This window comes from Lycium ferocissimum, chromosome 5 (assembly GCF_029784015.1).
Source record: "Lycium ferocissimum isolate CSIRO_LF1 chromosome 5, AGI_CSIRO_Lferr_CH_V1, whole genome shotgun sequence".
Taxonomy (NCBI): Eukaryota; Viridiplantae; Streptophyta; class Magnoliopsida; order Solanales; family Solanaceae; genus Lycium; species Lycium ferocissimum.
The window spans coordinates 17410502-17425188 of record NC_081346.1 but is presented as its reverse complement, the minus strand read 5'-3'; the positions used below and the strand labels follow the sequence as shown (position 1 = coordinate 17425188).

At 39.1% G+C, this 14687-nt stretch overlaps 1 protein-coding gene across 1 annotated transcript in view; it reads left to right on the top strand.

Annotated features, from left to right (window-relative positions):
• The first annotated feature begins 9170 nt into the window (after positions 1-9170).
• Positions 9171-14687, top strand: part of LOC132057614 (spore wall protein 2-like) — a 6451-nt gene continuing 934 nt past the window's right edge. Inside the window, exon 1 of the mRNA XM_059450240.1 lies at positions 9171-9470. Within this exon, the coding sequence (XP_059306223.1) occupies positions 9171-9470 (300 nt within the window). The remainder of the gene's footprint in view (positions 9471-14687) is intronic.

Genomic DNA, 14687 nt, shown 5'->3' with positions numbered 1-14687 from the left:
GGTTTAAACACCGACAGCTCAGATGCATCGAAGAAATTGAAGGAAGGTTTGAGGGAATTCCCGACCAAATCCTGGAGAAAATTAAACAACCTATACATTGCTAAGTTGAGGATTGAGGATGATCTCTGAACAGAAGCCCGAATCGAAATAAGAGGAAGGCCTCAGGACAAGCCTAAGGCTACCCTCCCATTCAAACATGCAGCTCAGCCCCCTCCGAGGAACGAGGCATGAAACAACAGGCCACAGTATGATCAGGGCCAGCTTAAAAGAGATAAGGAGACACTGCGTGATAGGTCTCCCAAAGACTCGGGTCCGCCGAGCGTGGCATCCTGTAACTTCAACGTGAAAGTCAGAGAATTGGTCATGACAATGAAAAATATGGCAGAAGCCAGGTTCTCAACGGTTATAAGATCTAACCCCAACCAGCGGGGCGTAGATTTGTGGTGTGAGTATTACGCTATTCCGGGGCATTCGACTGAGGATTGCAAGCATCTCCATTATAAGGTCGTTGACTTGCTCTGGAGGGGACATATGAATGGCAACCGTAACAAGCATGATCAGAAAAAGAAAAAAAAAAGATCGGGACTTCATGCATAAGGCCAATGTCCTAGGGAAGGATTAACGTGATCTTCGAAGGAGAGGTAGTAGGAGTGGTATCCTAGGGTTTACAGTGATGAGATCCTTTCCCCACCCGGAAGAAGGGGGGAGATCACCCAAAAGACTTCATCATATTCGATGAAGCAGAGGAAAAGGCCGCCGGCGCACTGGTAATATCTTTACAAATCTTAAATTTTAACGTTAAACGTGTGCTTATCGATCCAGGTAGCTCCGTAAATATATTACAACTTCGAGTGCTCAAAGAGATGCAGGTGGCAGAGCGGGTGATCCATGTGATAAAAATTCTGACCGGATTCAACTTATCAAGCGAAACCAATCGATGGCAGATCAAGCTTGTTACTCATATGGAAGGGACCCCCTCGAAAGCTCTATTCGATGTCCTCGACTGAGAAATGCCCTACAACTTGGTCCTAGGTAAGCCCTGGTTACATGCCATGAAGGCGGTCCCCCTGACTTACCATCAGGTCCTAAAATTTCCCACCCTATGGGGGATTGCAGAGGTCTAGCGGGATCCAGAGCCTAGCCAGGGGGATATGACCCTGGTAGCCATCGAAGGAGAATCGAGAGACAATGGCCTCTAGAAATTATAGAACCCTGGCCCCGGAGTCCATTCCCTGGTCGGGCTCAGTGAACCACAGGTAAAAACCTCACCCCCGAAAGATGCATTGGACAGAATACCAAGAGGGTTTGTTGCACCAGAAGAAACAGATGCAGGGAGAACCACAGCTGAAGAGCTTGAATTAATTTCTTGCCGATCGAATACTCCCAAGGAACAGGTATGCCTGGGCTCGGGCCTAATCCCTGGGTCCTGAAGAAAGATAATTGACTTTTTAACAGATAGTTCGAGTAGCTTCACTTGGTCGGGGCTAGATACTGCAGGTGTCCCGACGGAGTTAGCCATCTACAAATTAATCATATAACCAGACAGTCAGCCTATTAAGCAAAAAAGGCGCCCAATATCAGCGAAGTGTAGCCAGTTCGTCAAGAAGGAGATGGCTCGGCTTATTAAACTAAGAGCGGTTGGCAAGGTGAAATTCCTCGACTGGCTGATAAACGTGGTGGTACTTCCTAAAAATCCTAGTGGTTTTTAAATGTACTTAGATTTAAAAGATTTGAATAAAGCATGCGCTAGAAGCTCGTACCCTATGCTCCGTCTCGACATAATTGTTGACTCGATGGCCGGGTATGAATTGGTCAGCTTTTTGGATGTTTTCTCAGGGGTCGACTAGATCTGATTAGACCCGGCTGACCAAGAAAAGACTTAGTTCATCATGAATCATGGTACATATTGCTATATCGTCATGCCCTTTGGCTTGAAAAGCACAAGGACCACCTTCCATCAATCGACCAGTCGGATGTTTGAACACCAGCTGGGTCAAAATGTGGAAGTTTATTTGGATGAGATAATTGTTAAATCCCTCGGAACAGAGGAACATGTAAAACATTTCCAGAAAGTATTTGATATCCTTCGCCAACATAATCTGAAGCTTAACCTGGAGAAGTGTGCTTTTGGGGTAACTCTGAAAAATTCTCGGGGTTCATAGTGTCCAACAGGGTACAGAAGCTAATCTAAATCACATCTGAGCAATCGAGCAGATTCTGGACACGCTCGCTAATGCTCGAGAGGTGCAACAATTGATCGGAGGAGTAGCAGCGTAGGGAAGGTTCATATCTCGGTCATATGAGCACTGCCAGAAGTTTTTTGTTGTATTAAAAAAGAAAAAAAATTTCAAATGGAATTCGGAATGTCAGCAGGTGTTGAGAGATTTGAAAAGGTACCTGTCGCACCCACCATTACTCGTGAGGCCTTATTAGTCTACCTGGATATCTCTGAAACAGTGGTAAGTGTCGTCTTTAGTCCGTGAAGTGAAAGGTACACAATCACCTGCTTATTATATTAGCAAGGCCTTGACCGAGGCTGAAGCTCGTTACTCGCATCTTGAAAAGTTGGCCTTGGCTCTCGTAGTCACGGCCCAAAATCTGAAACCTTACTTTCAATGTCATCCCATCTGTATGGTAATGACGTTTCCTTTAAGAAAATTCTTACATAAGCCCCAGCTTTCGGGCAAGCTTGCGAGTTGGTCCATCAAGATATCTTTGTTATGATTTATGATAGAACCTATCGGCCCCGGACTGCTATCAAATTGCAAGCCCTAGTGGACTTCGTTGCGGATTATAGTCCGGGTTTGATGCCCCGAGCTCAGAAGGAAGCTATCCGAGAATTCGAGGCCGCTTAAGTAGAGTGGATCCTGTATACGAATAGGGCAGCTAATGTAAAAGGTATGGGATTGGGAATCGTCTTGATAACCCTACCAAGGGTCATGCTCAGACAAGCCATAAAATGCTTGCATTTGATTAATAATAAGGCCGAGTATGAGGTCGTAATTACTGGTGTGGAATGGGTCTGAGGGCTTGGAGCTGAAGTAATAAAGCTGAAAAGTAATTCTCAACTAATAGTGAACCAAATTCTCTGGAAGTACGAGGCCAAAGACGGTCAAATGCGAGAGTACTTAGGCAAAGTGAAAGTACTGCTTCCACGCTTCCAACTATGGAAAGTCACCCAAATCCTTCGAGAGATAAACACTGAAGCCGATGCCTTGGCAAACCTCGGTTCTTCGGCTAGCATAATAGAAGCAGAATCAGACTCCCTGGTGCACCTCTTACTCTCCATCCCGAGTCTCGCCATACATAAGGTAAACACCACTGGCCTGACATAAGACTGAGAGAGCGAAATAATGAATTATCTGCAGAATAAGACTCTATCGAAAGACGTCAAAGCTATAAGAGGTTTGAGAGTCAATACAACACGATATTGCATGCATGAAGGGGAACTGTACCGCAGGTCATATCTGGGGCCCCTGGCCAAATGTTTAGGGCCCGCAGAAGCAGAGTACATTACGAGAGACATACATGAAAGTAGTTGCGGGAACCATGCTGATTACGAGTTCTTTGGTCAGAAAAATAATGAGGGCTGGATATCTTGGTCCCGGATGGAGGAGATGCTAAAGCCTTCGATAAAAAATGTGACAAATGCCAGTAACACTCTTTAATGATTCATCAACCCGCCGAACTACTTCATTCGGTGGTGGCCCCGTGGCCCTTCTTAAAATAGGGGATGGACATCCTAGGCCCGTTACCAGGGGTCGTGGGAAATGTAAGGTTCTTGCTAGTGCTGACAGATTATTTCACAAAGTAGGTAGAGGCAAAGGATTTCGTGAAATTCATGAGAAAGAAGTGATGGACTTCATCTGGGATCACATCATATGCAGGTTTGGGGTGCTGAAAGAATAGCTTGTGACAACGGTCCTCAATTATGGGCCCAAAAGTCACCGAATTCCTGGAAGGGTGGAAAATGAAATGAATAGCGTCTTCCCCATACCATCCGTGTGCAAACAGGCAGGCAGAATCGACTAACAAGATCTTGATTCAGAATATCAAGAAAAAGCTAGAAGACATACAAAACTACTCCTAAAACAAGCACGGTCGAAACCCCATTCTCCTGGTGTATGGGCCGAGGCCTTGATACTTATGGAGATCGGGCAACCAAGCATCCGATATACTCAAGCCACGGAAGAATCTAATAATGAGGCGATGGACGTTGGGTTGGAACTGCTCGAAGAACGAAGAGAAATGGCTTTTGTACTTATGGTGGCACAAAAGCAGAGGGTGGAAAGATATTTCAACAGAAAAAAAAATTGAGGCATTTCAAAATTAGGGATTATATCCTCCGGAAGGTTACCCTTGCAACACGGGACGTCAATGCAGAAAAACTAGGGCCTAATTGGGAGGGCCCCTACCAAATCATGGGGATTGCGGGCAAAGACTCTTATCGGATCAAGGACGAGCAAGGAAAAGAGTTAAAGAATAGCTGGAACATCAACCATCTCAAGAGATTCAACCTTTGATAAGGGTGACATGCATGACTGTATAAATACATTACTTATTCTACCCTCACTTGCTTCCTCTCCACGACAGGAACCACTCCGAGAAGAACCACCTGCTTCCCCTCCCTCCTGACTGCCGGAAGGAGGATCGAAGACACGTGTTACACTCTTTGTAGACACGTAATTTTGACCCTCCCCGGGTGTTTCACCTTATAGTGTCTAAATATTTCTTTTAATTTTAATTTTTGATGTGTCGATTTTATTCTATTTTTATTTTTAGTAGGTTTATTTGCGAGAATCAAAAAGAAAAATATTTACTATTTTTAAAGTATCAGTTTTGTATTTTAAAGAAAGAAAAATTACAAAAATATGCTTTTTTAGGATTTAATTTGTTTAGCTAGTTATTTTCTAATAAATAGTATATTTTCTCTATTTAGGAATAGTTATTAAGTATTTCTTATTTTACAATTAAATAAAAGGTAAATGAAAAAAGGATAACAAAAGGGAGATATTTTCTCAAGGAGGGGAATCTTTTCTGTTGGATATATACACACACCTCACACAAGTCACATTTTTTGGGGGTGAGGGCCCACAATTTATTTGGGTTCTCTTTTGTTCTTCAAAGAAAAAGAAATATATACACACACATCATGCAAAAAACGAAGAAGAGAAAGAGAAAGAGAAAGAACCACAACAAAATTTAAAAAAATCCTCATCTTCTCCATTGTTTTTACCTAACCACCGCACCACCCCATCACTCCACTCTTCCACAAATATTACACACCCACAGAACACACAGGGATAGAAAAGGAACATGGACAGAGGGCAGAAAAACAAAAAGAAAAATTAATCATCTTCTTCTTCTTCCATAAATGCACAACCCCATTTTTCATACCAGATTCCACCAATACCAAACTACACCCACAATGCACCCTAGGCTAGAGAATCATCCTAAAACACTAATCAGCCGTAGCCAAGAATATACAAAAACACCTAATAGACTATTTCTCCATTGTTATCTTCTTTGTTAAAATTCCACAGATCCCATCTTAAAATCACCCAATTCCAATTCCAATGTCGTGTCTAAACCCGGAGGTGAAAGTCACAGTGGTTTTCATTTAAGTTTTTTATTTTATTTTTATAATCAACAGTTGGAGTATATTTTTATTCAAATAAAGTCGCTGGTTCAAGGTCGAGTTTTCTGTTGGTTCATGGGATCTGGTCGGGCACTGTTTCATTCGAAGTTCGAATTTCAGATTCGTGGGTTTAACCTTGAGGTCCATTTCTAATCTTGTTTCATCTTTAATTTATGAATTTTTTGCTACCGATGTTTGAATGAAATATCTGATTGGTGTTTGTTCTCGTGATTAATGTGTTGATTGGGTTGGGTTAATTGTTTAAATATTTGTTTCATACGTTAATTACTTAAATTTTCAAACAGTACGTAATGTTTAGTAATTGAGAATTATTAAGGTGGGGTAATTAAAGTTAACCGACAGTATTGATCAACTAGATTAGGTTAGATTTAGAACGAAATTAACAGGTTGGGGACAGTAGGCAAATCTTTAGGTCTATTTAATGGCTTGTGTATGTTCGCTTTTACTCGATTTTGAATATTATATATTCATTTCCCGGGTGGGATGTCCCAGAAGAAAACAAATATAAAAATGGTAGCCTCCGGTGGAGAAGACCTCGGAATGTCGGGGATAGCTTAGTATAATTTAGCATAGTGTAGTATAGGTTTATTTTCTCGCATTTTTCTTTATTTTCGGGTTGTAATAATTTAGACTTTATTTTCAAAAAACTCCTCGTGCGCGTGCTTGTTTGTTTGTTTGAGTTTACCTGACTGAGTTTTCGCTCAAGCCAATACGAGTTAATTAAATAGACCGTGTTAAAATCACGTGACTTGAGGGATGCCTCACACCTTCTCCTCGGTTAACAGAATTCCTAACCGGAAGATCTGTCGTTGATCAGTTTTTAGAGTCAAACTTTTTTTGTAAGGGAAATTGATTTTACGGGGACTTGGCACACCAAAACTCGATGTCAAGTGGCGACTCTTTTTCACTAAATAAAATCCCTTTTTGAAACATATTTTTTCGTCACTTTCGATTTGAAAACCCTTTGAACTTACATTAAACCATTTTTGTGGGAAAAAAGGGGTGTGTACTGGCGATTCTGCTGGGGATTTTTAAAATTCGAGCTTTTCAAAATGGCTTATATTGTCTTAGGTAGAAACTCTTGGGTGAACGTTTTGTTTGGTTAATCGTTTTGTGTTATTTTCTATTTTCCTGAGTGTATTTGTTTATCACATTCCATTACCTATTACCGCTTTTATATGTGGCATCATTTGCATAACCCCTCAATTATTTCTACAACAAGTTTTGGAGTACATTGTAAGCGTACATGACCTTTTCGAGAGTCATCCAAATTTTTAGGGAAGGGGCATTTCAAGAGTGGAGTTGGCAGAAAGCAAAGCAGTCGCTATCGACCACGTGTCTCCTCGAACAGCCTTGTTAGTAAGCCCCAACTTAGGTCAGCCTTTAGGACACTCTTATGTGCATCACGTCATTTGGGCCTAGCAGGACTCGATCCTTTGTGTCATGATCCTTTGTAGGAGACTTACCCCAAAATGATGTCAAACAGGGCCCGCAGCTCAAAAAGGTATTAATTATTCCTATGTGCTATTTGTTGCATTTTTAGGGTAAAAAGGTCACTTGGTGGACTGATTTGGGGAAGAGTGTTTGAAAAGAAAAATGAAAAAATGAGAAGACTTGAAAGTAGTGGTGGGTGTTGAAAAGAATTTCGTAGATTTAGGAGTTTTAGCGTCTTTTATAAAAGAAAAAAAAAGAATTTTCCCTTTCTTTCATTTATTAAAAAAAAAATCGTATTTCTATGCATTTTGTTCAAAAACTAAAATTCCAAAAACATTTTACTTTCGTTATTTCTTTAAAGAAAAAAAGTGTTGTTTGGTTTTAGGCTCTTTGGTGTATATCTTAGTTAAAAACCCAAAAAGATTTTTATTTTTGTTTTATTCCATGTTTTTGAAAAAAACGGAAAAGGAAAAAAAGAGAGAAATAGTTGTTCTTTTCGAGTCAGGGGTCAGTTTTTCAAAGTGTCCTTAATAGTCTAATTGGCACGAACTCCACACACCTAATTCCTGTCCCTCAGGGCGACGATACGTAGGCAGCCCATATTGGGTTCGGTGATCCTTGTTATAAAAATTCAAAAAAAAAAAAAAACCGCATAAAAATTTTTTCCTTTCGGTAGTTTTTAGGTTACCTTTGGTAGGAATTTCAAACTTAGAAAACCAAAAATATTTTCTTTTCTTTTACTTGTCCTTTAGGATTCATTTTTTAGGAAATTCAAAAATCTAAAAATATTTTTTGAGTCTCATTTGTTTCGAAATTCAAAAAGAAAAATTGTTGGTTGCACTATGTCCGATCTTTCCGAACTATGCAATGATCTGATTCATGTTTAACATGATGCGTAGGCAACCCAAGTCTGGTTCGATCGAATTATTTTCAAAAAATGCAAAAAAGAGTAGTGAAAGAGTGGAGAACAAAGAAAACAAAGGCGGTAAGAGAACGAGTGAACTGTGAGGTGTGAAAATGAAAATTAAAGAGAGAAAGGCCAAAGCGGTGGAAATTGGGATGATGCCTAAATGAACTTATGCGCTCGAAGTCATTCTAGAACTGATAATTGTAACTAGGTGCATTGCATACAATGTGATATTGTACTTTTAATGCCCTAACACTGACACATTGTTTCTGATTTATGATTTATTAAAGAAAGTGGTTGGTTTGTGGCATTTTGATGAGTCGTCTGGATAACATCGGGTCAAAGGGAAAGTAGTCATGACCGGCAAAGAATCAAGCACTACCATCATTGACCCGTCAAAGCAGCCCGTGGAACAAGATTCGGGGTCAAATAATGAGGTTCAACGGTTGAAACAACAAATGGTTGAATGCATCAGACATGGTCTAGTGGGCAACCTCTATAGATATTTTCCACTTCTACTGACGCTTCGCTACCACATCCACTAGATATTATCCCGTACCACAACTATCCTAGCAGCTCTGACACTTATTTCACTAACCAACAAGCCAAAACCGCTGCATGTCCTGCACCACCCGCTATTCCTGCCTTTGTAGCCCCTCTACCCACTACCTCCGCTTTTGCAACTCATTCACCAGTCGTGATTCTTGGATCTACTCGTGCACCTGTATTCAATATTCTTGAGACCTAGAGTTATGCTCCTCAACCGATACTTAAGGTGCCTGATTCATATTCTACATTCCCATCACATTCGCTAAGCACCCTATCCGAACTTGAGAATCGTATCGAAGACGAGAGGTATACGGAGAGATGTTTAGGAAAATGAAGAGTTCGGAAAGATCCATGAAGGGCTTACAAGGTCTTGAAGGTCATAGAAGTGTTTCGTACAAAGACCTATGCATGTTCCCTAATGTCCATTTTTCTACTAATTTCAAGGTCCCAAAGTTTGACAAATACGATGGATGCGGTGATCCCGGGGCCCGGCAGTGTATCGTAATTGCGAAAAGAGGAGTAGCGTAGTTTCTTATAACCTACTTCGGTAAGAGTTTGACGGGTTTAGCCTCAGAATGGTTCATTGATCAAGACTTCACTAAGTGACATATTTGAGACGACATGGCTCAACAATTTGTGCAGCAATTTCAATACAATATAAACTTAGTCCTTGACAAGAAGTCCCTGATCAACTTGAAGAAAAAATCTACAAAAAATTTCAGAGAATTTGCCATTAGGTCGCGGGAGCAGGCAACTAGGTTAAGACCACCGTTGAAAGAAAGTGAGGTCGTGGAAACTTTTATTCAAGCTCAAGATGAAGAATATTATCAGTACATGCTTCCTGCCTTGGGTAAATCATTTGTTGAAGCCATCAAAATAAGGGAGATGATAGAAGATGGGAAGATGGGAATAGAACAGGACGTATTGTGAGTTTTGCTACCGTTAAATCCACCACACATGCAATTCAAAATGGATCAAGAAATCTTGGGATAAAGAGGGATGGAAATTCTGATGTTGCAATGATTGCATCTGGACAAAGTCAAGGTCCGACGGGTCTCCATCGTCAATATACTCTGCCTCAACGTCGATCACTAAATTACACACAATGGCAAACGCTAATACCATAAAAACCTTATCCGTCTCCACAAAATTTCCAAGCACCATATAATCCCCGTTCGATGCAGGAGTATGGAAGGCAGAGGTCAAGGGATAGTTTCACACTGATTGGAGAATCTTATATGAGCTTGTTCCAGAAAATGAGACATTTGGGCGTGATCACCCCTCTACTCGGGTATGCGCCGACCCCGCATTCAAAATTTTCGATCCCGCCACACGGTGTGCATATCATTCGATATTCGAGAGGCATACGCATCAAGCCCCATCGCACTTTTGAAAAGAGAAATAGAAAGAATGATTCAAGAAGTTTTGATTGTGGTACAAGATAGGGAGACTCCAAGCGACGCAGAGAATTCTTTCCCGGCACATGATGATGCACACTTTGTGGCAATGAGCGAGTTTGCCAAAGAGACCCAGAACCTAATTGTTGAGGATAATGTATTTGACATTGGTAAAGATTTTAATAGTGTTGATATGCAACTTAGTGGCTAAGGTGTCAAGCTCATCAATTGGGGAAGTCACTCTTTTTCCCATTGGGAAGAGGTATTGGTAGTTTGTTTGACGTTTAACACGTTATCCTAGATTATTCGTGGTTGTAATTTGGATTTTACATTGCTTGTTTTAATGTTCAAACCCTTCTATCCTTTTTGTTTAATGAAAAAATGAAAAACAAAATTTTTGTTTTTGTCAAATTTTTAATTCATTTTGTTTAGTTTTCTTGTACGCCTTTGTTTTAGTGTAGGTTCTAGTGACATGGCATGCGTAAGTGATTTATTGGTCGGATCTTAATCGATACGAGTCGAGTGACAAATGCGCACCAAAACCTAAAAATTATGAAGAAGAACATTTGAGGGAACAAGCGTAGACAAGTATGAAGGAAAAGTGTGAGACAATATCCAACAAATTGCGTTTTGTACTTGACATTTTTAAGGATTGGTATGACGAAGACATTTCATTCTGCTATCTAAACGTTGTGTCACCTTTTGCTACCCTTGTTGAGCATTAGTTTTATTTTCTTTCATACCCCTCTTTTGGAATCAAAATAAAATCAGATAAGAGCCAAAAAAAAGTGAGGAGAATGAAAAGAAAAAGAAAAAAGGAAACAAAATCTCGCAAAAAAAAAAAAAACACAAGAACGAGTCAGCTCGAACTACGTCTTACCCGATTCTTCTCTCGACAGATTACGTAGGCAACCCTACTGCGGGGTTCGGTCCAACCAAATAAAATTCAAAATTTCGCATGTTTCAAAGCTCGTACAGGTTATTTTCCTTTTCAGGTCGATTTCAAAAGTTGTAAGTCTACTTTCACCTCTAGTATTTTTGTGTTGTCTTTGAGCCTCCATGCCATCCTTTCTTTTTTAACCCTATCCCAAAAGCCATGTTACAACCAAAGAAAAGCCCTTTAGATCAATCATTGAGAATGTCAAGGCTAAGCATGCTATGAGTATAAGAAATTTGCATCACGGGCACCACCTATCTACATTAGCATAAGGGAAGTTGAGAGAATTGAAAATGAGAGAGCCTTTGTTACACCTCGTAAATTTTTGCGTCATCATAAGTAAACTAACGTGAGTCCGTAAGAGGCTATGATACCCCTATAAAGTTAAGGAAGACTTTTAATAAGTGTTAGACAAGTATTTAAAGGTTTCGGGATCAAACGAATAGAAGAAATTGGGTTTGTTGAAAAAATTTGGAAAAAAAACTTGGCAGAATTTTGGAAAGGATTTTTGGTCCAATTTCAAAGAGGCATATCTCCTAGAATATGAGGAGTTACAGAATCCATAACCTATTTAAATTGAAGTTCGGAGAGTCTGCTTTCCAACGCAACTGACAGATCGCATTTCTGTGAAGTGCGTCCCGTACAAAAATGTACGTCCCGTATATTTTGGACGTACTTTACCAATAATTTTCAGAAAGTTAAAAATTTTGAAACTTTTTTACCTCCAAAGTATGAGATGAATAGTAACCCGTACTTTGAAGTGCTTAGATGAACGATAATCGTACTTTGCGGTAAATTTCAAAAAAAGTCGGTGGAATTTTTTTTTCCCTAAGCTTATATATGGACATTTTCAATGACTCGGGCCTCATTTTCAACCAAAAGTAAAACCTTAATTGCCTTACAGTTCTTCCCTTTACATCCATAAACACCCAAATCATTCCAAATCGAATTAAGAGAGATCAACCTTGAAAAACCTAAGTTAATTTGGCGAAAAGTTGGATGTTCTTTCCTTGGAGTTGTGGGATTAAGTCTTGGAAAAAGTGTGTGAGTTGAAATTTTTCCAAATTCAAGGTATGTTTTTTCATCTTATCTCTTATGTTAAGTTGGTATGAAGGTTTAGCAAGTCTCGTAAAGAGAAAAAGAGTTATGAAAAATTCCAAAAATAAATTGATGATATTTCGAGTCACAAATTAACTTGAACTATAATTATTTAGCATGTTATGAGTATAATCTTGTTATGAGGGGTAATAATGATGTTGAGGAAGTGTGGTATACAAGTGTATAAGGGGTTGTTTTGAAGTTGTTGTTATGGATTGTTCATGACAAGAAGTTTGGGATTGGAATGTAATCTTTTGATTATGGAATTGTTGATGTTTTTATTGTGGTTTTGGGAGTTGTTTTGAGTTGGAGGAAATAGAAGATATAAGGGAAAATGCTGTCCAATTTTTGTTAGCTCGTTTATTAATTTAGTTTGATCACATCTGCATTTTAGTCACTCACCTGAAGTGCTAATCATCTTGAATGTAGATTCACGAACTCGGAAGGATAGGCGTTGAGTAGTTAAGGAGACGATGAGATATGTTAAGGCTAACCATTTCTTTCTAAAGGAATGATTCCCTTATTATGAACCCATACATGATATCCATAATGTCCTATTTCCTAGAATTGCTAGAAACTCATAATTCTCAAGGTTCCTATGGTATTATTGATAAAAGTTCCCTATGATGATGATGATAATGACGATGATGATGATGATTCTATTTCTAGAGATACCAAAGCTTAAAGTTCTTGATGTTCTCATGCTATTATTGAGATTGTTTCATTATTATTGATGTTATTCATTGATGTTGATCTCATCTTATGATTTTATTCTTTCAAAGTGAGATATGTTCATGATAATAGTTCCATAATGATAATCGGGGGTTCACCGGCCTTACATCACTTCGATAGAGTAGTAACGTTTCATTTGGGCTCTCATGCATGCTTTATATATATGTATGCATTTTCTCACACCGCACCGCGCTATAGACGGTCGGGCAGGTACGTAGACGTGCACAACACTGCAGTGGGCAAATTATGATGTTACTCCGGACACGGGATGATATGATAGATGGATCGGGCTGCACGTTCAGCAGCAATATATACCTTAAAAGGCATCCAGATGTACAGTTATCTCTCTTATCTCATGTTACATTCCATATTTTTATTATGTTGTTATTCATGCTTTACATCTTTCGGTCTAATATTCGTACCGATGTCTTTTTACTTATGAACGCTCGCGTTCATGCACCCGTTAGGAAGGCGGAGACGGATCGCATCCTTGGGGTCTTCGTCGGCGACTTCTCGGAGCGCTCCATTTACTTTGGAGTTGCGAGTCTAATTGGTATTGTTTTTGAGTACATGTTAGGCAATGGCGGTCTTATCCCGTTCTGGCATGATGATATGCACTCTATGTAAAGGCTCGTAGACAGATGTGAATAGTTAGATGTTCTGTAGCCTTATCGGTTCATATCTTTGTTTACCATTTGTGGCAGCCTTGTCGGCTTGTACATATAGGCATAGTTGATGATGTTTATATATAGATATGCGTTTATCTTTTGACCTCGTACTTACGTAGTTATGATATTATGAGTTACTTTTAGTACCCCATCTAGTTATGACTATAAGAAGTATGTTAGAGAGTCTTAGTAGCAGTTAAGCTCCCAAGACACGCGCCGCCCCTCCTATTGTACGTAGCGTCTTATTAGTAAAAACCCTCACGGGCACCATAAGCCGGTGGTAAGTTGAAAGAATTGAAAATGAGAGAGTCTTATTGGTAAAAACCCTCATGGGCACCGTAAGATGATGTAAAGGTGAGAGACAAATAAATGAGAGAGGCTTAGTGGTGAAAATTCTTCGGAGCACCACTAGCCGAATGAGAGTCATGAACCTGATGAAGAAGTCGGGATACGAAAACCATTTCAAAAAGTTAGGAGAGCACGGCTTATGAGTTACAGATTTGGTTGAACGGATACGTCCGCCAACGCAAAATATGTCATGATCATTGGAACGGCGAGATTGTCGTTACCCTATTTTAACCTAGTCCAAATAACATCGGGTAATTAAAGGGGTTAATTAAAGTTAAGGAGTAGCCACCTAATTATTTACGGCGAATTAGGACACCTAAAGTTTATTAAAGTAGTTATCTAAAGTTAACTCTTTGTTTAAGATGCAACGCGAAACTTAAGATTAAAAATTGGGGTTGATTAATTTAAAGGAAGGTATTAGGCATCATCCAACACCCATTAACAACGGTTAGCCGTAGGACTTATGATTAGTTAGGCTAAGATGAATATAGTGTTTTAAATATTTAAGAAAATATCTTTAAAGTATTACTAAAGTTATAAATAAAAGTAGAATATTGTTTAAAGTAAAACTTGTAGAAAAGTAGTGATTGCATAAAGAGTTTAGTTAAAAATGAACTAAAAGAAAACGGAATGTGTAATGTTCTTATGTATTTAGAATATGAATTACGCCAACTAGCAAATTAAACGTATTTGTAAAGTTATTGTGAGTTAATGTTTTAACAAAAGATGTATTTCAAGTGTTTTAAGATAGTAAGAAATCTTGATTCTTTTAGCTTAAAACATATAGTCATGCTAATTAAAAAGTTGTTGTAGGAGTAAATGTTATAAGCGTTATAAATCATTTTGATGTAAAAAAGAAAATAAAGCTTGTAGAGTTAATTGATGGTTCGACTACCCATTACTAAACTAAACCCCTTTATTTTCTAAGGTTTCTAAATTAACAAATAAAGTTTTCATC